This window comes from Palaemon carinicauda, chromosome 5, assembly GCF_036898095.1.
Source record: "Palaemon carinicauda isolate YSFRI2023 chromosome 5, ASM3689809v2, whole genome shotgun sequence".
Classification (NCBI taxonomy): domain Eukaryota; kingdom Metazoa; phylum Arthropoda; class Malacostraca; order Decapoda; family Palaemonidae; genus Palaemon; species Palaemon carinicauda.
Genome location: NC_090729.1, coordinates 63,645,179 through 63,669,754, shown reverse-complemented (window position 1 = coordinate 63,669,754; position 24,576 = coordinate 63,645,179). Strand labels below are relative to the sequence as shown.

The window sequence follows — 24,576 nt, the reverse complement described above, 5'->3', positions numbered from 1 at the left end:
ATGAGAGGGTATCTAACCATGGTGTGGCAATCACCATGCAAGGACGCCACCACTGGGCCACCACAAAGCCTCAGCTGACAGGGATGGTGAGGTTGCAGCAACCAGAGGAACTAAAGAGTATGAGAGGGTATCTAACCATGGTGTGGCAATCACCATGCAAGGACGCCACCACTGGGCCACCACAAAGCCTCAGCTGACAGGGATGGTGAGGTTGCAGCAACCAGAGGAACTAAAGAGTATGAGAGGGTATCTAACCATGGTGTGGCAATCACCATGCAAGGACGCCACCACTGGGCCACCACAAAGCCTCAGCTGACAGGGATGGTGAGGTTGCAGCAACCAGAGGAACTAAAGAGTATGAGAGGGTATCTAACCATGGTGTGGCAATCACCATGCAAGGACGCCACCACTGGGCCACCACAAAGCCTCAGCTGAGAGCGATGGTGAGGTTGCAGCAACCAGAGGAACTAAAGAGTATGAGAGGGTATCTAACCATGGTGTGGCAATCACCATGCAAGGACGCCACCACTGGGCCACCACAAAGCCTCAGGCTGACAGGGATGGTGAGGTTGCAGCAACCAGAGGAACTAAAGAGTATGAGAGGGTATCTAACCATGGTGTGGCAATCACCATGCAAGGACGCCACCACTGGGCCACCACAAAGCCTGGTGAGGTTGCAGCAACCAGAGGAACTAAAGAGTATGAGAGGGTATCTAACCATGGTGTGGCAATCACCATGCAAGGACGCCACCACTGGGCCACCACAAAGCCTCAGGCTGACAGGGATGGAGAGGTTGCAGCAACCAGAGGAACTAAAGAGTATGAGAGGGTATCTAACCATGGTGTGGCAATCACCATGCAAGGACGCCACCACTGGGCCACCACAAAGCCTCGGCTGACAGGGATGGAGAGGTTGCAGCAACCAGAGGAACTAAAGAGTATGAGAGGGTATCTAACCATGGTGTGGCAATCACCATGCAAGGACGCCACCACTGGGATGGTGAGGTTGCAGCAACCAGAGGAACTAAAGAGTATGAGAGGGTATCTAACCATGGTGTGGCAATCACCATGCAAGGACGCCACCACTGGGCCACCACAAAGCCTCACCTGACAGGGATGGTGAGGTTGCAGCAACCAGAGGAACTAAAGAGTATGAGAGGGTATCTAACCATGGTGTGGCAATCACCATGCAAGGACGCCACCACTGGGCCACCACAAAGCCTCACCTGACAGGGATGGTGAGGTTGCAGCAACCAGAGGAACTAAAGAGTATGAGAGGGTATCAACCATGGTGCGGAATCACCATGCAAGGACGCCACCACTGGGCCACCACAAAGCCTCACCTGACAGGGATGGTGAGGTTGCAGCAACCAGAGGAACTAAAGAGTATGAGAGGGTATCTAACCATGGTGCCGGCAATCACCATGCAAGGACGCCACCACTGGGCCACCACAAAGCCTCAGCTGACAGGGATGGTGAGGTTGCAGCAACCAGAGGAACTAAAGAGTATGAGAGGGTATCTAACCATGGTGCGGCAATCACCATGCAAGGACGCCACCACTGGGCCACCACAAAGCCTCAGCTGACAGGGATGGTGAGGTTGCAGCAACCAGAGGAACTAAAGAGTATGAGAGGGTATCTAACCATGGTGCGGCAATCACCATGCAAGGACGCCACCACTGGGCCACCACAAAGCCTCAGCTGACAGGGATGGTGAGGTTGCAGCAACCAGAGGAACTAAAGAGTATGAGAGGGTATCTAACCATGGTGCGGCAATCACCATGCAAGGACGCCACCACTGGGCCACCACAAAGCCTCAGCTGACAGGGATGGTGAGGTTGCAGCAACCAGAGGAACTAAAGAGTATGAGAGGGTATCTAACCATGGTGCGGCAATCACCATGCAAGGACGCCACCACTGGGCCACCACAAAGCCTCAGCTGACAGGGATGGTGAGGTTGCAGCAACCAGAGGAACTAAAGAGTATGAGAGGGTATCTAACCATGGTGCGGCAATCACCATGCAAGGACGCCACCACTGGGCCACCACAAAGCCTCAGCTGACAGGGATGGTTAGGTTGCAGCAACCAGAGGAACTAAAGAGTATGAGAGGGTATCTAACCATGGTGCGGCAATCACCATGCAAGGACGCCACCACTGGGCCACCACAAAGCCTCAGCTGACAGGGATGGTGAGGTTGCAGCAACCAGAGGAACTAAAGAGTATGAGAGGGTATCTAACCATGGTGCGGCAATCACCATGCAAGGACGCCACCACTGGGCCACCACAAAGCCTCAGCTGAGAGCGATGGTGAGGTTGCAGCAACCAGAGGAACTAAAGAGTAAGAGAGGGTATCTAACCATGGTGCGGCAATCACCATGCAAGGACGCCACCACTGGGCCACCACAAAGCCTCAGGTGACAGGGATGGTGAGGTTGCAGCAACCAGAGGAACTAAAGAGTATGAGAGGGTATCTAACCATGGTGTGGCAATCACCATGCAAGGACGCCACCACTGGGCCACCACAAAGCCTCAGCTGAGAGCGATGGTGAGGTTGCAGCAACCAGAGGAACTAAAGAGTATGAGAGGGTATCTAACCATATTGTGGCAATCACCATGCAAGGACGCCACCACTGGGCCACCACAAAGCCTCAGCTGACAGGGATGGTGAGGTTGCAGCAACCAGAGGAACTAAGGAGTATGAGAGGGGATCGAACCCTATTGTGGCAATCACCATGCAAGGACGCCACCACTGGGCCACCACAAAGCCTCGGCTGACAGGGATGGTGAGGTTGCAGCAACCAGAGGAACTAAAGAGTATGAGAGGGTATCTAACCATGGTGTGGCAATCACCATGCAAGGACGCCACCACTGGGCCACCACAAAGCCTCGGCTGACAGGGATGGTGAGGTTGCAGCAACCAGAGGAACTAAAGAGTTTGAGAGGGTATCTAACCATGGTGTGGCAATCACCATGCAAGGACGCCACCACTGGGCCACCACAAAGCCTCGGCTGACAGGGATGGAGAGGTTGCAGCAACCAGAGGAACTAAAGAGTATGAGAGGGTATCTAACCATGGTGTGGCAATCACCATGCAAGGACGCCACCACTGGGCCACCACAAAGCCTCGGCTGACAGGGATGGAGAGGTTGCAGCAACCAGAGGAACTAAAGAGTATGAGAGGGTATCTAACCATGGTGTGGCAATCACCATGCAAGGACAGGGATGGTGAGGTTGCAGCAACCAGAGGAACTAAAGAGTATGAGAGGGTATCTAACCATGGTGTGGCAATCACCATGCAAGGACGCCACCACTGGGCCACCACAAAGCCTCAGCTGACAGGGATGGTGAGGTTGCAGCAACCAGAGGAACTAAAGAGTATGAGAGGGTATCTAACCATGGTGCCGCAATCACCATGCAAGGACGCCACCACTGGGCCACCACAAAGCCTCACCTGACAGGGATGGTGAGGTTGCAGCAACCAGAGGAACTAAAGAGTATGAGAGGGTATCTAACCATGGTGCCGCAATCACCATGCAAGGACGCCACCACTGGGCCACCACAAAGCCTCACCTGACAGGGATGGTGAGGTTGCAGCAACCAGAGGAACTAAAGAGTATGAGAGGGTATCTAACCATGGTGCGGCAATCACCATGCAAGGACGCCACCACTGGGCCACCACAAAGCCTCACCTGACAGGGATGGTGAGGTTGCAGCAACCAGAGGAACTAAAGAGTATGAGAGGGTATCAAACCATGGTGCGGCAATCACCATGCAAGGACGCCACCACTGGGCCACCACAAAGCCTCACCTGACAGGGATGGTGAGGTTGCAGCAACCAGAGGAACTAAAGAGTATGAGAGGGTATCTAACCATGGTGCGGCAATCACCATGCAAGGACGCCACCACTGGGCCACCACAAAGCCTCAGCTGACAGGGATGGTGAGGTTGCAGCAACCAGAGGAACTAAAGAGTATGAGAGGGTATCTAACCATGGTGCGGCAATCACCATGCAAGGACGCCACCACTGGGCCACCACAAAGCCTCAGCTGACAGGGATGGTGAGGTTGCAGCAACCAGAGGAACTAAAGAGTATGAGAGGGTATCTAACCATGGTGCGGCAATCACCATGCAAGGACGCCACCACTGGGCCACCACAAAGCCTCACCTGACAGGGATGGTGAGGTTGCAGCAACCAGAGGAACTAAAGAGTATGAGAGGGTATCTAACCATGGTGCGGCAATCACCATGCAAGGACGCCACCACTGGGCCACCACAAAGCCTCACCTGACAGGGATGGTGAGGTTGTAGCAACCAGAGGAACTAAAGAGTATGCAACTGTACTCAAAATTCTAAATCAAAACATACACTTAGAGTGCATCCATAGAAATTAAATCCAACAAAATTCCGACCATTGTCAGATATAATCAGACTCGGCAGAGAATGATATGCTACAAAGTGTCGAAAAGCCAGTAGGAAATCTGAAGCAGTCATGGAATGAGTCAATTCAAAATGAACTGCCCTGCTCGTAGTACAGGTAAATAGACACACAAAGACCTTCTCCTCAAAACCAGTCTCATGATCAAAAAATATTAATAGCACCAGTATAATCAACTCCTATTGATTGGAACGTTCTATCATATCTCACTCATTCTATGGGTAATGGTGGGGGAGGAGGCAAACACAACTGTTTTTTAGTTAACTTCTGACACAAAACACACTTTGACAGAATCGATTTGATTACTTGATGTGCTTTAGGTACCCAAAAGGTTTCTCTCAAAAATACCAGTACAGAATTGACACCACAATGGTGATTATGTCTATGCAAATGTTCAACTATCTTATTAGGTCTTCCTCATCAACAAATAAGTTTAACTGATTACACACATTCTTAATATCCATGGACACTCCATGTGAATTCTTATCACAGAGGTACATTCTGGTAGCAGCAAAATGTTGCTTCTGTTCAAGGAAGACAAGTGCCTTCATTTCGTTAACAACAAACTTAGAACCTTTACTGCACTTACTAAGAAAGAGCAAAATTGACCTCATGATACGTTTAAGCTTACTTAAATTACTGTAACGTGAGATGTCAATTAATGGGGCTGGAGGTTGTACAAACTTAGGTTCTGAAAGAATTTCATTAACATGCACAGTTTCTGTAGCTAAAGATTGGGGGTAATCACCAGTTAAAAGCTATTTTGGACCATTCCACCACAAGGAATTTTGCGATAAATCTTTACTATTACTACCTCTGGATAGAATATCAGCTGGATTATCCTTAGATGGGGTATACCGTAGGGGAAACTTGAACTCATTAATTTCAGTGACTCTGTTTCGTACATAGGGGATTTTACTATTATTGTTCTTCACCCAACAAATAGAAACCATGGAGTCACTCCAGAGAGTGCAAGAACTCAATCTTAAATCCTCATTCTGCATTAATCTTCCAGCAAGTTTTGCACCCAAGGACAAGGCTGTCAATTCCAAACGCGGAATAGTCTGTTTAGGGTTTGGTGTCACTTTACACTTACTGACCAGTAAATTGCTTACACTTCTCTTGGAATCAGTCACATAGGCAGCAGCTCCAATTGCCTTGTTAGAGGCATCACAAAATACATGTAAGTGGGAACATTCAGGATGTACAACAAACCTAGGATACCTTAAACCTTCTACATTTCTAAAACACTAACAAATTTCTTCAAACCTTGAACATAATGATTCTGGTAAAGGGTCATCCCACCCGTAGTTACTCCACAAACATTTCAGAAAATATTTACCTCTCACCTGTATTGGTGACAATAATCCTAGAGGATCAAACATCCGAGCTACTACTGACAAAACCTTTCGTTTGGTTAAAGGTCCTTTATGCTCACAATTTACTTCCTTTAGTGACATCTCATCTTGTGCTAGATACCACTCTAAACCCAAAACGTTTGCTCTTTCTTTGCTAACGTCTATGGTTCTGTTGAAATCTGAATCATTACTGACCCATTCTTGTAGAGGCATATTAGCGTCTTCAAGAATCTCACTTATTACTGGATACTCATCCTTCAAGACTGACACATCTTTGTAAGTTTTACTAAAATTATCTACATAGAAATTCCTCATCAGAGATGATGCAAGAGGATTATCATGTAAAGATAAATGATGCAAGAGGGTTTGCTGCAAGAGAAAGGGTGAGCACGTAGCTCCAAAACAAACTACACAAAACCTGTAAGTTACAGTTGACTTCAAATCTGAGGGATCAGTTATCCATAGAAATCTGCAATAATCACGACAATCAGGTGAAATGCCTATCCTTAAAAAGGCTTTACTGATATCTGAAATCACAGCTACTGGGTTTGTACGGAAACTCAACAGGGCATCGAAAAGTTTAGTAGTTAATGAAGGACCAGTTAATAAACAATCATTTAAGGAAAGTTCTCCTTTAGTCTTTGAAGAAGCATTATAAACTATTCGAATGGGAGTAGTTTTGGAATCCTTCAATACAGCATGATGGGGTAAATAATGCCCGATAAAAGGGGAACCTGCAGGAATTAATTCTATAAACCCAGACTGAACGTAATCTTTGATAATCTTATCATATTTAGTATACAAGGAGGGGTCAGATTCAAATCTATGTAACAAGGAATTTAATTGACCAATGGCTATTCTATAGTTAACAGGCGGTCTACTTTCGTCTTTAAATGGTAAGGACACTTCATATTTATTGTCAACCCTTTTAACTTTATCCTTAAAACACTTAACTGATTCTCTTTATTCAGGACTAATTTCAGATTGACGAGTACCAACACTTTCTAAATCCCATAATCTTCTAACTTCACAACAAGAATTAATAGGAATTTCCTCTACTTCTATTCTGGAACATCATACATTTGATGTAGTAATCTTATTAGATTCTACGTCATCATAAGACCAACTAGGAAGGGGTCCAAAAATTAGTGCACCACCAGAACTATTCAATATCTGTATTCCAGAGCAAATTTGAGTGTTCTGAATGAATTTTCCATAATAAACAGCCCCAATGACTAATTCTATACCATTTACTTCATCTGAATTTAAATGATTATCTGCTAATTTTATGCCTTTACTCGTCAAGAACGCAGCTGACTTACAATCCTGGAGAATAAATTCTGGAATTAAATCTATCGAATGAAATGGAATTAATGACAGTACGAATTTTACCTAGTCTCACCACAACTCTTACTATATCACAATCAATTTCCATGGCATCACTGCCAAATGGTTTTACCTTTAAGGCTACTGTTGCTATGGACTATGGATTAAGCTTATGGGCTAATTCCGTTGCAATAAACGTTCTTTGCGCACCAGAATCAAAGAGTGCTCTCTCAAAGGAACGATGTCCATTGCCTGACACAATTACGCTAGCAGTAGGAAGAGCAGTCGAAACAGAAATCTTATTATTCTGAGAATGACCAATTCCCAAAGAAGCAGTCATAACTACGGGGGAATCACCTTTACTAACAGCACCTTTGGGATCCTTATTAGGACACCCATTAACATTTGATTGACTAACAGCACCTTTAGGATCCTTATTAGGACACCAAAAGTTAACATTTGATTTACTAACATTAGTACTATTTACACTCAACTTTGGTGAAGCAAGATTTACAGGGTTTTCTGTTTTCTTACAAATCATCGGGTAATGAGGACCATCACATATATTACACTTAGGCTTATTCCTACACTCAGAGAATAAATGACCTCCTTTGAGGCGAGCAAAACATAATTTTAAACATTTAACTCTATCCCTTCTACTATCAACTGTTTTGAAAGTCTTACAATCGCGAGAAGCATGGTTCAATGAGCAAAACACACAATTATTGTAACTACTATTACTAGGTTTACCGTTACTTGGCTGTGCTCTCTGCACATTAGGCACATTTGAGGGAATTACTTTAGAATAGTTGGCCTAATCCCGTTTTCTTTTATTAGAATTCTCACCTTCGTGACAAAATTTCATCAACTCATAAACATATTTCAACCCTGAGGAAATTTGCTTTAAATCAAGAGACAAACTATTATGTTTATCAGCTATAGCCTTACGCGTTTCAGGTAATAATTTCTCGCATATTATACTAGAGAAAATGGGGTTCATGGCTTCTACATCTAAATTCAATGCTTTCATCTGTAAAATAATTTTTTCATAATCCAATTTAAAAGTGTTCAAATCCTCTATTGAATGAATGGGAGGGACTAAATGTGTTAATTTGGACATGAGTCTACGTTTCAAGTTTTCCTTATTATCATACTTCTCCTTAAGGGTCTGAATAGTTACTGAATAATTGTCATTAGTGACAGGCAAACCTTCTATGGCTTTGAGGGCGTTGTCCCTTAAACTAGCTCTGAGTATAGAAAACATAATTACATCGGAAATATCCCTACGATCGTGAACCAAACTGTTGAATATATCCCAAAATGCAAGCCATTGTTCTTCCCCACCACTAAATTCAGGTATCTTAATTTCTGGGAGTTTAGGGGAGGGAGAGGATTAACGTGAGCTGAAGGAGGAGGCATATCGGGCCGTTGATTTCTATCTCTAGCGTCAATCTCGCTCATAGTTTGCTGAGTAGCAGCAATAGCTTTCCTTACACATCTAGTTATTGCTCTATAACTTCTACATAACTTGTCATATTCACTGTCCTGTGAAATAATCGTCACATTCTGTGACCAACAATCTTCAAAACGTCGTAGTCCCTCAGTAAGACAACGTTCATACATTACAAGAGTCGATTTTGGTGTATCGGTATCACCAATGCAGCTACCTGACTCGTCGAGCAAATCTTGTAAGGAAATAATTTCCCCTTCGATAACTACCTTAATCTTGGACTCCATTATCTCGTTAATGAATCAATAACAAACTTGAACAAATATCAGAAAATATATGGCAAATTATCTAACCCTGATTCAAATATAACATGCACTGAATGCTAAACAATTTGACCACGTGCTCTTAAATACATCTGGTCACAAAACCTAAGTTAAAAAAAATGGCAATGAAATTCAACAAGATTTCTTCAGAGTAATTAACGAACAAATAATGTTCCATAAAACAGATTACTTGGTAAAACACTCCAAATAATTCAATACCTTACCCTGCTCACCAAATAACTTTGGACACGTGCCAGCTATACTAGAATGACTTTGACGCCGACCATCAACCACGTGAACTTTATCGCAATTTATCTTTAACATCCAAAAAAATTCTTTGTGAATCGTTATGGCATCCGGTTCGTTCGAAGGACCAGAAAATGTGGTGAAATACTGGGGAATTTACAACCACATATGATTACTTTCTTTAAACTGTAAACCCTCGTGCACCAACTTCGCACGAGGCCAAGTTACATAACTGAGAAAAACACTTACTTAAGAGTAATTGTGCCACCAACCCAGAGTTAAGATAAGCAATATTATTCTAAGATTTTGTGAAAGTGTTCGTTGTTGCCTTGTCTGGGTAACTATACAGCGTAAAAAGTAGGTTTGGTAGGAGTAGAGTATAAGCCTAGGCTACGAATTGCATTTTGTTTGACATAGGATCGTTGTCCTAAATGAAGATTTTGTATCTCAGGGTACCAATTTGGACTGCCTGTTAATGGAAATGCACTTGTATGAAGAAAAGCATTAAAAAGACCCCAGGAATCAGCCTTTCCCTTTACCTCCACTACAAATGAAAATCAGTCAGTCTCCAAGGTCAAGTGCAAATTTTAAATTCAAGACTAGGCTTCCTGTATTAGCCTATGCCTATGAGGTATATGGTATTAGCCTATGCCAGGGTTTGGGTTGTGATAGATAAGCTAGCCTGGACTACGTTGATTGTCCTAAATTGAATGGTATCCTCCGAATGTATGTTAGGACAATAAAAAGTTTAATTAACGGTCATTAAAAACATGACAAAATAATAAACTGGTTGCCTTCCAGACTCTTACTTTACTTACTTTAATGGCTGCTTTTCCGGTCCCATGCAGCAAGGGAACCCCACTCTCTACAGGACCTCCACTGTCGTTTTACCTTGTTCCTTCAGAGTATTTATCGTTTCAGATCACGTATTGTTCATTTACAGTTAAATCTTCACTGTTGTATGACTTTTTAAATAAGAAAGTCTTCAGTTTCCTCTTGAATGCCTTAATGTCTTCAATCATTTGAATGTTTCGTGGAAGCTTATTTCTCGGGGCAGCATATTTAAAGGCTCTGGAGCCTAAAGCAGGGCTACTCAACTGGCGACCCGCGGTCCGAATCCGGACCTTTTGAGTGTTGTAGTTGGACCCCAGGCTCCAGGAGAAGAAAATATATTTAAGTAACACGAAGGTCCTGGTAATGGATTCTTGCAAGTGCATTTCCTCGGTTGTGAGTCTGGGGTTTACAGTACTTATGTACAGTATTAAACTTACAAATGTTCCCAGGACCATATATAATGTGAGATGGCTAAGTAAGGGAAAAGTTTTGGAGCGATTTTGGGCAATTAGGAAGGAGTTGCAGACTTCCCTGGAGGATCAAAACAGTGTGAAGGCAAAGGCCTTTTCTGAATTTTTGAAAGATGATAAGAAAATTGAAAGTGTTGGTATTTTGCCAGACATAATGTCACATTTGAATGATCTCAATATCAAACTTCAAGGGGAAAAACACACTATCTCCAACTTGATCTCAGCAATTCGAGCTTTCCAGAAAAAAAAATGGAACTTTTCGAGAACGATACTCAGAGCCAACTTTTCCATTTTCCAAGACTTGGAGGAACGTAAAGATGAAACAGACACTAAATATGACCAATTTATTGAGAAGCTGATCAACAATTTTAAGGTTCGCTTTGATGATTTTGTTCTTGGAAAACAGTTGCTGCTGTTCATTCAAAACCCTTTTCTAGTGACAGATATCACAGAATTATCAGTCGAAGCAAATCTCACCTGGAAATGGGTAGATGCTGCTAAAATCCAACTGGAACTTATTGACTTTCAAGAGAATGTAGCGCTGAAACAAGTATTCTGTGATTGTACACCAGAAACATTTTGGTCAAAAGAAGGATCCCCTGCTAATTTTCCTACTCTTCACAGATTAGCAGTGCAAATTCTCACGATGTTTGGCTCTAGTTACTGTTGCGAATCTGCTTTCTCAACTGCTTTTGCTCCTGTATGGCCAATGAACACCTCCACCACTGTCTTCGACTCGCTATTACTCCATTAGTACCAAAATTTCGGGAACTAGCAAAAAGAAAAATGTGCAATTTCTCTCACTATATTCTTGTTGTGGTGTTTTGACTTTTTTTTAATTTGAAAATTCATTTTATTTTTTGAGAGAGAATGTTCATATCCCGTTATGTTTTAAAAGTTTATTATCAAAATACCATAATATGAAACAATATTTCGCTTTAGAACTCTCAATTTCAGTTGTTTTTATAGAGAAAAACATTCAAGTCTTGCTATACTTTAGGTATAAAAATTAATACTTTTATTTCCACGTTTTGAAAATTTGTATAAATAAAACAAACAGTGAATATGAAATTAATAAAAATCATGGTTTACTACCCTGTTCTCGAATTGGTGGTTTTATTTTCATGATTTCATGTAACAAAAATTTCCGGACCTATATATACAGTGGAACTTGTCTAACTGGACCTTTCCTCATGATAGTTGAGTATCCCTGGCCTAAAGTATACATATATCTAGCTTCCAACAGGTTCAAGCCATCTGTAACTATTCTCCTGTCGACAAGATTTGTTGGCTGCGAAATATGTAGCAATTCTCCTAAGTATTTTGGGGCGAAGGGTTCTGATAACTTGTTGAGTTATTGTACATATTCTAAATTCAATTCTCGCTTTAATCGACAGCCAGTGTAAATCAATTAGTATAAGGGTAATCTTTCTTTAGGTGGGACACATTTTATTACATTTTGCTCCTCTGTTTATGTTTTGTAATTTCTTAAGTTGCACTCTTGGTAAATTGTAATAGATAGAGTTGCTGTAGTCAATCCTGGTAATAACACAGTTTATCAAAAGTTTCTTTGCAGAATTTTCGTCCAGGACAATTTTTATAAACGAAATATTTCTTAGATGATAACCAGCAGTTTTGATTACATTATTTATTTGGGCATTTAGAGACAGGTTACAGTAAAGCAGCGCACTTAGATCTCGAACTTTACTAGATATCAGCACTGAGTCATTATTTATGTTTATTTGAATATCACCCAAGTTCCTCACGTTGCTTCTCTTACCCACCACCATTAATTCAGTTTTGTTCTCATTTAATTTTAGTTGTTTGAATGTCATCCATTCTCTAACACTATCAAGGATTCGATTTAGAGTTTCAGCAGTATCATGTATATCATTTATGGGGAACGAAAATTGTGTGTCATCTGCAAAAAGTTTGAACTTCACGCCATGCCTTTGTAGTATTTTCAATAGACCAGTAGTATAGATGCAGAATAAGATTGGGCCAAGTACACTCCCCTGGGGTACCCCTCTGTTTAAGAGTTCATAAGATGAATAAGAGTTTCCAATTTGTACACTAATTTTTACCAACTAAATAGTCTTTTAGGTATTCGAAGGCTTGATCTTCAACTGTATCAAAAGTAGCACTGAGATTGAGCAGTAATAAGATACTACATTTATTTTCATGCATCATTTCTAGCATATTATTTACAACAGAGCAAAAGGTGGAGATGCTTTTTTTAAACCTTCCTACAATATCAACGTGAACTCTTGTCCAATATTTTAGATCCAAATTAGAGCCCAAGAGTGAAATGGCTTTAGTAAAGAAAACAAAATTAGGCGTATAAATGATTTAGTCACATGTGGAGTATTTGAGATCTCTGGACCGATGATAAAGGTTTTTATTAGAGTGAAGTTTATGAACTTCACCACCAAAGTTATTGTTAGTGTTGTGCCCTTCAGTGATTATGTAGGGCTCCTATTCCCCTCAACTAATTCTTTGTTGCATGTTGTAGAGAGAAAAATCGGTTTCCACTCAGATTCGTCGAAATAGAATTTCTCCAGAGTAGATTTATCCTAACGTATGCTTCAGTATTAATAACCACACTAAAGCAAGACTATCGCTATTATAATATCTTTTTTGTAGGCTCACATTCTTTTTAGTATGAGATGTAATGTTCTAGTGATAACTAGAATGCTGTATATACAATATCATTAATATACTCCATGATATATTTCCATTAACATTAGACATTCTGTGTATTTTTATACTGAAATTATATTTTTTTGTAATATTCTAGGATCATGGTACATCTTCTGGTCGTTTAAGCAGCAATTTCACAAATGATTACGTCAAAATTCTCAACTATTACTAAATTAGCATCAATTTTATGAATAAATTCTTGTAACAAATGACCATTAATTTGATCAACCTTTAAGAGTTAATCTTCCTAACATCAAGACTTATTAAACCCTTAACATAAGCCCTCTTTTTAATTAACTTTTTTATTTAGGCCTCATCCATCTTGAACAATGCTATTAACCAATAATATATTACCCAAAGGAAAAATCTAAACTTAACTTGATCAAGTCAATGCAAAGCAAGTTATCATCAGTTACTTCCTTATGAAAAAAAATACAGCATATTATGCTAAGAGCAAAACTAGGCTAATCAACAGGTTATTTAAATAAAAAGGTTACTAACTTAACCTAAGCTTAAATTAATACAAGTAAAAATAAGGACCGGTACTGCTCCTTTCCTTATAAGGAATAACAACAGTATACAAAGAATCCTAACATTACAAAAACCAGATGAGCCCAGAGAGAACATAAAAAGTACATACTTGACACTAGAACAGCTAAACTAACTTGACTTTAGGCCTTTGCTCTTACTAAAAGTCAGCCATTCTCCGAGCCAGCTTCACATTGCCATCATAATTGAGGTTTAGCATCAGGACACAACTTTTTTCAGTAATTCAGCAAATGCCTCACAACAGTGCTCTACTTGCCATACCTCCGCAGTACTTTGAATAGCATCTAAATCATTGCTGCCCAAAAACACAAAGATACGACTTGGCCTAGACTTCCTAGGGTTAGCGAAATACCGCTCAACTTCAACCTTGATGTTTTCAAAGGTTGCACCCCCTTTGCACATGTAACTAAACCCGTCACATTCTTCCAGGCGTAAATCGGACAACCTCCTTACCCAGCTATGCCCAACAACAAGAGTCATAGCCAAAAAAACAAAACAAACAAGACGAAAAGCAAACTGAAGTCTTACGGGTAAATAAGTATTTAAATTCGAATATTTTAGAATTATCTACTCAAATCAATTAAAGGCAAAGTCTTTATGTTTCAACTTACCTGCACTATCTCCAAGAACAATTTTGTCTTAGTTTTCGAATTTAAATATTCACTTTTTTATGGCAGAAAGAACACTCGTTTTCTAAGTCCGGCCGATTCTGCAGACACTGAACTCCTCGTCGGACCAAAACATATCATCAACTCCGTTTTACTTTGTCCGAAACTCTCGAACAATCGTTGAAAAATAAAGACGGGAAAACAAAACTAATTCCTTATAAGGAATATGTTTAACATTAAATTATTCAATTCAATTAGAATACAAGAAGAGAAAAGTTGAGAATTTACATCTAATATTAACAAAAGGCAATCATTCAGTTTACTTTCCATTCATAAACGAACACCAAAAATGCGGACAAAAAGTAAGGAAAACGAACTAGTCAATTCGACTCTTCTCCTACGAATGCAATTACCATTCTCCAATCAACTATTTCTACAACTTAGTAATAACGAGCGCCATTCACTTGTCTAACTCTTGTAGCTCACTCTCCAAAATGATATGGGGAAACTTTGAGAAAATTTCAGAAACAGATGTTATGCCACTTCGTACTAAACATGCAGGATCAAGAAGGGAAGACACCTCTAACAAAGTTGAATTATTTAGCTGAAGCCGTTTTTGTTAAAGAGTATGGTATTAGTCCAGGAGTAAAGTCAAAAATGAAAGAATGGTTCTTTGGTAACCAGCAACCAACAGCAAGCATCTCCAGACAATAAGGTAGGCTGATAAGAGATTTTTTATTTCAAGATTTCTCTTTGAGTAAAGAGGGAATATTTTCAGTGGGGGGCGAAACCCCCACCTCTTTAGTTGGCAAGGACACTGCAAATTAGGTCAGGTTATGGGAGGTCCTTTAGTTTAGTGCATATCCCGTTCACTTCCTTGGTGATTTTATTTGGTTTTCAGTCATATTTATAATTGTTTTGGAAGTTTATATTTCTTCTCTCTATCGATAAGTGTTTGATTCTGTTCTTGGTAAGAATGAGCCATTTCTTGTAGTCACCTTAAATGGCAGTCTGTCACGTGATCTCTCTTGGCCAGAACCTTTCTTCATTTCGAATTTAAGGTTTATAAATGTCCATTTGAAACAATTAGAATTTTCCATTTGGAAGAAAATACGCAATGCTTTCACATTCATAATATTGGTTTATGACATACAAGACTTTTGTATAAAACCACAACATTCTTTATTAGAAGATATTTCCTGATGAACAGTTACTTTATTCTCAAGATTTGAGTTATTGAATGAAGGGTTTCTGAATTATTTTTGAAAAGTAATAATTTACGTGAAATTTCTATGAAAATATCTATACGATTGGTGGAAATTGGTCTAAGTAAAATTATATCTCTGAGTAAGTCATCAGTTCTTAACATGGCATCTCTGCAACTTCCTGATGATGTATCCCATCTTTTGTCGTCAATTTGTATTATCTTTAAACGGTAAAGAGTTCATAACTCTTCCCGATAATTATTCATTTTGTGTGAAGTTAACCCTTTGGTTCTTGCAATATGTCTATTGTCAAACTATAGCGTTGGTCATAAGTTGTCATATGATTTCACCATATTACCCTTAATCACCTTATATGAGTTAATAATTATTAGTAATTATCCAGGGGATTCCATCTAATGTCGCTGATTTTTCTCGATGGGGTTTAATGAAACGTTGTTATCCTTAGAAATACATTTAATGGACTTCTTGTGGTTACATTGCTCTGACTCTGCTAACAACCAACTCCCAAGTGAACGTCTCATAAACAAACTCAAGAACCAAAACATATGATCGACCAATAGAGCATCGCTTCTCCAAAGACTTAAAACCTACTCTTATACAAAAGTACAAAGAATCACATCCCCTCTTTAAGGTAATCAATAAATGCTTGAACCCTAATAACAAAATACATCATTTCAGTTATATACATTCTCGAACATGTTTCATCTATGCAATATGATGCAATGTTGCGTAATACACATAACATTTGAGGTAATACAGTACATTATTACAATAATACATAACAGTCTCCTCCCCCTTAACTTAACATTGTAAAAACCTTTATAAATCTAATCGAAGCACCTATCATCTGAATATCAAAACCATTTGTATTTTTATTGACAGAATTTATGCGAAACGCAAAATCAGTTTCTGACTTATCCTGATTATCCTGAAAATTTTCCGCATTATTCTCTTGACCAATAGTATCAACTGTAGCATTTATTTTCTTTGTGTACTGTTTAGGGAATCTACAAACAGTTGCAGAATGACCCATCTTTCTGCAATTCTGGCATGTCTGTCCAGTAGCAGGGCATTTCTTTGCTTCGTATGCAAGATGATCAGTTTTACCACACCTATAACACTTGGGTTTTTCCTGTTGTTTCTGTGTATAAGCCTGATTCTGATATTTATGAACATTAGTCTTTGGTACTTTTCTATGACTAGGCTTTGATATATTCCTTCTCTGTTTCTCATTATTTTTCCACTAGAAACCTTTTATACTAACTTTTGAACTTTCCATTCTTTTGCTTGTAGAACTACCTATTATGTTACTTTGCCCATTTGATGTTTCTAAATCTCTGCCTATTATCAAGACCTTTTCAAATGTTAAATCTTTATCTTGCAATAATTTCTTTCTTAGCTCTTGTGATGTCCAATGTGCAATAACTTGATCTATGATAACATTTTCTAACTAGAAATTCACATGAAACAGCTAAATTTTTTAAGTCTAGTCACAAATGCATCTAAACTTTCATTTTCTTTCTGATAAGCCTGTGCACTAAATTGGTATCTTTCAAAATAATTATTGACCTGAGGAGCAAAATATGTGGTAAGAGCCTTAATTGTAGCTTCACTTGTGTCATTTGTAGACTGCAATGTCTTAAAAACTTCCCGAACTTCCCTACCTGCTGTATGAAGTAATAATGCCTTCTTTTGGGCATCTTTCATGTTCCCTAATGCTTCTAAATAAATCTTAAATTCCTCAAACCACTGCTGCCATCGTGTTGCAACAGAATTGGGCTCCGCTGTGATGCTAAATCGTTCAGGATGTTCAATGTCAAGAGACATTTTGACTGCTTACCTTGATACCTAGATTAGGTTAAGCTACTTTTCTATAGTCACCTTGTACTTCCTACCTTTTTTGTATCCTAGCCAACCTTAAAATACACTTTGCTTTCTTGTTTTGTTTGCTTGTGTTTGATGAAATTCCTCAGGTTGGTTGGCTACATGGGAAATCTTCATTTGGCTTTTTTTTTCTGCTCCCGGCCGCTGATCTACAAAGGCTCCAATGTTTCTTCTGCTTCTCTATGATCTCTGCATGTTTTCTTCCTCCTGTTGTCGCCAGTATTGCGTTGGTCGTAAGTTGTCAGATGATTTCAACATATTACGCACTCTAAATTAGTAAATAATTATTAGCAATTATCCAGGGGATTCCATCTGATGTCGCCAGTATAGGGTTGGTCATAAGTTTTCAGATGATTTCACCATATTACTCACCTGAAATGAGTTAATAATTATTAGTAATTATCCAGGGGATTCCATCTGATGTTGCTGATTTTTCTCGATGGGGTTTAATGATACGTTGGTATTCTTAAAAATACATTTAATGGACTTCTTTTGGTTACATTGCTCTGACTCAGCCAACAACCAACTCCCAAGTGAACGTCTCATACACAAACTCAAGAACCAAAACATATGATCGACCAATAGAGCATCGCTCTCCAAAGACTTAAATCCTACTCCTAGACAAAAGTACAAAGAATCACATCCCCTTAATGAATAAATGCTTGAAACCTAATATCAAAATATATCATTTCAGTTATATACATTCTCAAACATGTTTTATCCTTGCAATATGATGCAATGTTGCGCAATACACGTAACATTTGAGGTAATAAACTACATTATTACAATAATACATAACACAAATTTACCCAAGCTATATTATGAAATTGTGTTATTTTTGACAACATTTGCAAATTTCAGTGGAACCACTACATACGATTGTTCCAACATCCGAAGTTAAATTCCATCAAATTTTCGTCTCGATACCCGAAGTCATGCTCCAACATCCGACGTAGACCATACGCGTAGAATTTTCTTGAAGCGTCGGTCATAGTTTCTTGTTTACGCTGGTAGACGGCAGCACGTCGGAGGGACGCCATTGAGCGTCACGTCGGTCAGTTCTCTGTTCTCGTGAGCATCGTGTGGTTGTCCTCTATCCGTTCCGTTATTAACAGTGCCTATTATATTCCTTTTCTCACTTTTCATTTTTTATTCTATGCATAATCATGGGTCCTAAGAAGTTAGTTTTGGTATAGGTATTAGTAGTGGTGAGAAAAAGAAGCAGGCAACGTTTTCATTAGAATTAAAGCTAGAAATTAAAGATATGAGCGTGGTGTGAGTGATCTGGCTAAACAATAAGTGTGGAATATGTCTACGATCTGGGCGATCATCAAGCAGAAGGCAGCCATTGAAGCAGTCAAACCATCAAAGGGGATCACCATTATTTCAAAACGTTGCAGCCCTACCCTGGAAGAGATGGAACGGCTTTTATTGATATGGATAAAGGACAAAGAGATTGTTGGCGAAACAATCACTGAAACGATCACTTGTGAGAAGGCCAGCACTAGCTATTGTGACTTGAAGGCAGCAGGCTGTAGGGGTGACGCGGGGGAGAGTTCAACCGATCCTACGACAGAGGAATTCAAGGCGTCTTGCAGTTGGTTCGAGAAATTTAAGAGACGGACATGGATTCATTCAGTTGTTCAGCACGAAGAGGCTTCAAGTTCGAACACCAAGGCAGCTAACAATTTTTTTTTAAGAAATTCGAAAAGATTGTGGAGGATGAAGGCTATGTAGAGCAGCAAGTTTTCAATTGTGATGAAACTGGCCTCTTTTGGAAAAAGATGCCTAGTCGAACATACATCACCGCCGAAGAGAAGAAAATGCCCGGACATAAGCCTATGAAGGATTGATTGACTCTCGCCCTATGTGCCAACGCCAGCGGGGACTGCAAAATAAAGCCGTTATTGGTTTATCATTCTGAAAACCCTAGGGCATTTAAGGCACATAGTGTCAATAAGGACATGCTGTATGTTTTCTGGCATGATAATTCTAATGCTTGGGTTACTAGGCATTTCTTTGTTGAATGGGTAAACCATGTTTTTGGCCCTGTTGTCAAGAAGTACCTTCAGGAGAGGAATTTGCCTTTAAAGTGCTTGCTTTGCTTGGATAATGCTCCCTCTCACCCCCCAGGACTCGAAGATAATATCATCGACCAGTTCTAGTTCATCAGAGTGCTGTATTTTCCACTGAACACCACCCCTATCCTCCAGCCCATGGACCAGCAAGTCATCTAGAATTTCAAGAAGCTCTTCACCAAGCACTTATTTAAGCAGTGCTTTAATGTCATGCAAAGCACCAACTTGACTTTGCGTGAATTTTGGAGGAGCCATTTCAATATCGTACACTGCTTGAAGATCATAGATCAGGCTTGGAAGGGAGTAAATCGACGGACACTGAATGCAGCTTAGAAGAAGCTTTGGCCCGATGCTGTTTCTCCCAGGGATTTTGAAGGTTTTGGCCACGAGCCTGAACCTGTGCTTGCCGTAGAGGAAGATGTAAAAGTCGTAGAAGAGATTGTATCCCTTGGCAAGTCCATGGGTCTGGAGGTCGATGAATATGACATTACCCAACTCATCGAAGAGCACCTTGAAGAGCTCACCTCCGAGGAACTCAAGGAGCGGCATACCACGCAGAATGATGAGTTCCAAGCGCAGTTGAGTGAGTCGGAGGACATCGAGGAGGTAGAGCATATCTTAAGTTCGTCTGAAATATAAAAGATCTTAGCACATCATCAACACGAGTTTGATTTCATTGATAAGCATCACCCACAGAAACTTCAGGTTTGCCGTGTAGTTTCGCAATTCGATGATGTCTGCTTAACCCATTTCAGAAAAATTCTGAAAACCCATACCAGGCAACTTTCTCTCGATAGTTTCTTTAAGAAATCTATGAAGCAGTCTAGTGATCATGATTAAGAGAAAGAAAGTGAAGCAATGAAAACTAAGTGCAAGTGATGAAAATTAAAAATCATAAAGAAAGAAAGGTAAAAAAATATAAAATATAAAAATGAAAAAAAAAATAAGCTAAGTTAGGTTAAAGTTCATGTAGTGTAAGATAGAGTAAGTTAAGGAACGTTATCGCAGTTACCACCTCTACCTCCTGCGTAGCAAATCCTACACCTGCGTTGACCTGTTTCTAAGGTAAAGTGACAATAAAAACTCCTTTTTATTTATTATTTCTTTATAATTATCCTTTTTTACATCTCATTTATATAATGCAATTGTGTTATTGTTATGTGTAATTATATGCAATAATTCATTAAAGAGTTAAAGGTTTTTGGGCTGTAGAACAAATTATACAAATTACATTGTATTCTTATGGGAATATTTGCTCCAACATACGAAGCAGGAAGCAGGTCCCAGAATGAATATGTAGAGGTTCCACTGTATCTGCTTACCAGAATGAAGGAAATATCACAGGAGGTTGGTCTTAAGATAGATAAAATAAAGACAGAAATAAATAAAATAGAAGATGAAATATCTTTTGAAAGAGAAAACAATTACTGAGTAAAAATTATTGAAATATTTAGGAAATATGCTCTCTAATTCTTAAATCCAAGGCTAGGCTGGATTGGGTAATGATGGTCAGGATGGTATCGTATCCTCACTGCAACTGATTCAGAGGAACGAAATACAGATAGCCCGTGACGTGACAGTGATGTCACTTATGTGGGTGGTGCTCAGGCGCTACATGTAGCCACATCTTACATCTCCCTCCCAAAATATTATGAGGAGGGTAATATTTTCAAAACTTATAAATGGCAATATCAAAAGCAGATATGACAAACAAAATGCTCAACAATCTAAAAGAAAAACATCAGATATGTACGGTAAATCATAATCGTAGTAATAAATGGTAACATTGGGATAACTGAAAAGGGGCGAGGGAGAGAGAGAGAGAGAGAGAGAGAGAGAGAGAGAGAGAGATCATTAACATAACATCAAGCTAAACATTAATTACATCAGCATTGCAAGATGTGCCCTAAAATTAAGTTGTGAATGCAACGTCAACATAAAATCTCATACAAAATATAATTTTGCAAGTTTGAGATATATGCACGTCCAAGTGCAGTGAAACAACCCCAAAGAGGATTATATGTAATCGTTCATCCAGACGGGGACCTCTCTCTTCCTTGAAGGCCGTACCTCTAACTCTGATAGAGGACACTTATGCTCATGAGCCACTTCGTCGTCAGTAGGAGTGGATCCTGATGTCTCATTGATAGGCAGTTCAGTGACCGTGAGGTGCCTTCTGTTCCTTATCAACGGATGCCCACTACCATCTAGTCTTACGATGTACTGTCTATGAGGTCGTTGCTCGACTATGATTCCCATCTTATCCCAGGACTTAGTCACTTGGTTTTGAACCCTGACGTGCGTGCCTGGCTGTAGGGGTGTTAGCCTCCTATCGGTGCCGCTTTCAATTATATTCTTATTTTTCTCTGGTACCTGAAGTTCTCCTTTTCATATGGATTTTCTTCATTGGTGGTCTATAATATAGTTGAGTTCTGTGGTCAGTACACCATCGTGTAGCTGTCTCCCAGTTACCAATTGTGCCAGAGACTGTGCCAGAGATTTATTTATACCCCTTATGTGGGTGTTCTGGTACTGCAAGCATGGCCAATGATACCTTGTCGTGATTGCGGCTTCCAGTCCCGGTTATACTTTTCCTAATTATTTTCTTTGCGGACTTGACTGCGGCCTCGGCTCCCATTTTAATGTGGGTAGTGGGCCAATGATAGGTGTATGTCTACTCTCCATCTCCTGTAGAAGGCCATCATTTCTCCCCTCACCAGGTTGGTACCGCCGTCCGTAGACAATTGCTCAGGTGCTCCCCATCGAGTGAAGTAATGTCTAAATTTTGTCATGACCTTTGCATACCAGGTGCGATTAGGGAAGTGGGTATTTCTAGCCAGCCTGTAAGCCTGTCACAATATGCCATATACGTGTGTTCTTCAAGCTGAAACAGGTCCATGACAGTCTGTTGGAAGGGATACTCTGGGGCAGTGGTCATTTTGATGACTTCAGCTGGCAATAATGGCGAGTGAGCTTCGAGGGATGTACACCATGAATGATGATGCTGCCTTCGATGCCCTGCCAATAAACCTAATATCTCTCTCTTCTCAATATTGTATCTAGGACTTGATGTCCAGCATAAAGGTTGGCGTTTATCTGATGGCGGAGCCCTTTGGGAATGGCAGGGCGGATGGAGTTATCATTAACCCTGGATAGGTACGATGGGTCGTTCGCGACCCCGAGCGTCAAAAAAAACAGGTTTTTCTCACGTGACTCACCCCCGTGACTGAATTTGTGGGTGATCGACCTGCAAGAGGTGTCTCCCCTACACGCTCTAGTAGTGTACAGATGTGCATTGCTGTAGCTGTACTCCTTCCCCGATTTCTGAGACGCGTCGGGGTCGAGCGCGACCGAGTTTACCCTTCTAAGGTAGTTTGCATAATTATCAAAGTTATTACGTATTATGAAATTGTCGTAGAATGGTGCAACTTGTATAAGTTATCAGTTGTGGAAAGTCTTGGTGGATTGTTTGGCTACCATGTGCATGATTTTTTTTTTAGTTAAAATGTCGTTCATCACCACGAGGACCATTTTACCGCGAGTGCCCCTTTTTCATTTTTTTTTCATTTTTTTGCCAAGTCATTTTTCCGTAAGATATTGCCAAATAGTGTCGTAAAACTTTTGCTTGTTTAGTGTTGGAAAGTGTGTCTAGATGATATGGCTACCCATGCATGACTTTGTTTTTGTCAGATACGACGTAGTTATTGGTATATTGGGTATTTAACTGCGGTTACCAATTTCTGTTTTTTTTTCAATATTTGTAAAAATTACTACGTAGTAAGGAATTGCCGTATATTATTCATTTTTTTTCATGTTTATGTGTTAGAAAGTGTGCCTTGATGGTTGGGCTAACACGTGCATGTCTTTTTTTTTATCTGAGATGCCGTATATTAGAATGTCGGGCATTTTACCGCGAGTACCCCTTTTTCATTTTTTTTCCATTTTTTTGCCAAGTCATTTTTCCGTAAGATATTGCGAAATAGTGTCGTAAAACTTTTGCTTTTTTAGTGTTGGAAAGTGTGTCTAGATGATCTGGCTACCCATGCGTGATTTTGTTTTTGTCAGATACGATGTAGTTATTGGTATATTGGGTATTTAACTGCGGTTGCCAATTTCTGTTTTTTTTTTCAATATTTGTAAAAATTTACTACGTAGTAAGGAATTGCCGTATATTATTGATTTTTTTTTCATGTTTATGTGTTAGAAAGTGTGCCTTGATGGTTGGGCTAACACGTGCATGTCTTTTTTTTTATCTGAGATGCCGTATATTAGAATGTTGGGCATTTTACCGCGAGTGCCCCTTTTTATTTGTTTTGCATTTTTTTGCTTAGTCATGTTACCGTAAGGAATTGGCAAGTAGTGTCGCAAAACTTATATTTTTATAGTGTTGGAAAGTGTTTCTAGATGATCTGGCTACCCATGCCTTTTTTTTTTGTTAGCCAGATATGGCGTATATATAAGTATGTGTTCGATTTTCCTGTGATTGCCATTTTTTCGTTTTTTCCCATTTCTTTCAAAATTACTACATACTAAGGAACTATCACAGAGTAATGATTCATTTATATGTTTATTTGTCGGAAAATGTGCCTTGATGGTTTGCCTAGCACGTGGCTGAAATTTTTTTTTTCTGAAATGCCGTATATTAGAATGGCCATTTTTTCACGAGTGCCCCTTTTTATTTGTTTTGCATTTTTTTGCTTAGTCATGTTACCATAAGGAATTGGCAAGTAGTGTCGCAAAACTTATAATTTTATAGTGTTGGAAAGTGTTTCTAGATGATCTGGCTACCCATGCCTATCTTTTTTTTTTAGCCAGATATGGCGTATATATAGGTATGTGTTCGATTTTCCTGTGATTGCCATTTTTTCGTTTTTTCCCATTTCTTTCAAAATTACCACGTACTAAGGAACTATCACAGAGTAATGATTCATTTAGATGTTTATTTGTCGGAAAATGTGCCTTGATGGTTTGCCTAGCACGTGGCTGAATTTTTTTTTTCTGAAATGCCGTATATTAGAATGTTAGCCATTTTTCCGCGAGTGCCCCTTTTTATTTGTTTTGCATTTTTTTGCTTAGTCATGTTACCGT

General features: G+C 39.9%; 1 protein-coding gene across 1 annotated transcript; it reads left to right on the top strand.

Moving 5' to 3' along the window:
• The first annotated feature begins 10,336 nt into the window (after window positions 1-10,336).
• On the top strand, window positions 10,337-13,315 carry LOC137640937 (general transcription factor II-I repeat domain-containing protein 2-like). The gene is made up of 2 exons (XM_068373395.1): window positions 10,337-11,143; window positions 13,241-13,315. Exons 1-2 carry the CDS (start codon window positions 10,337-10,339, stop codon window positions 13,313-13,315), a joined length of 882 nt encoding a protein of 293 aa, XP_068229496.1.
• The last annotated feature ends 11,261 nt before the right edge of the window (window positions 13,316-24,576 follow it).

Bases quoted from the DNA above. Each gene is read 5' to 3' on its own strand.
- LOC137640937 (XM_068373395.1), top strand. From the start codon at position 10,337: ATGGATTCTTGCAAGTGCATTTCCTCGGTTGTGAGTCTGGGGTTTACA. The intron at 11,144-13,240 runs GTATGGCCAATG...GTAATATTCTAG, and splicing joins TCTCAACTGCTTTTGCTCCT to GATCATGGTACATCTTCTGG.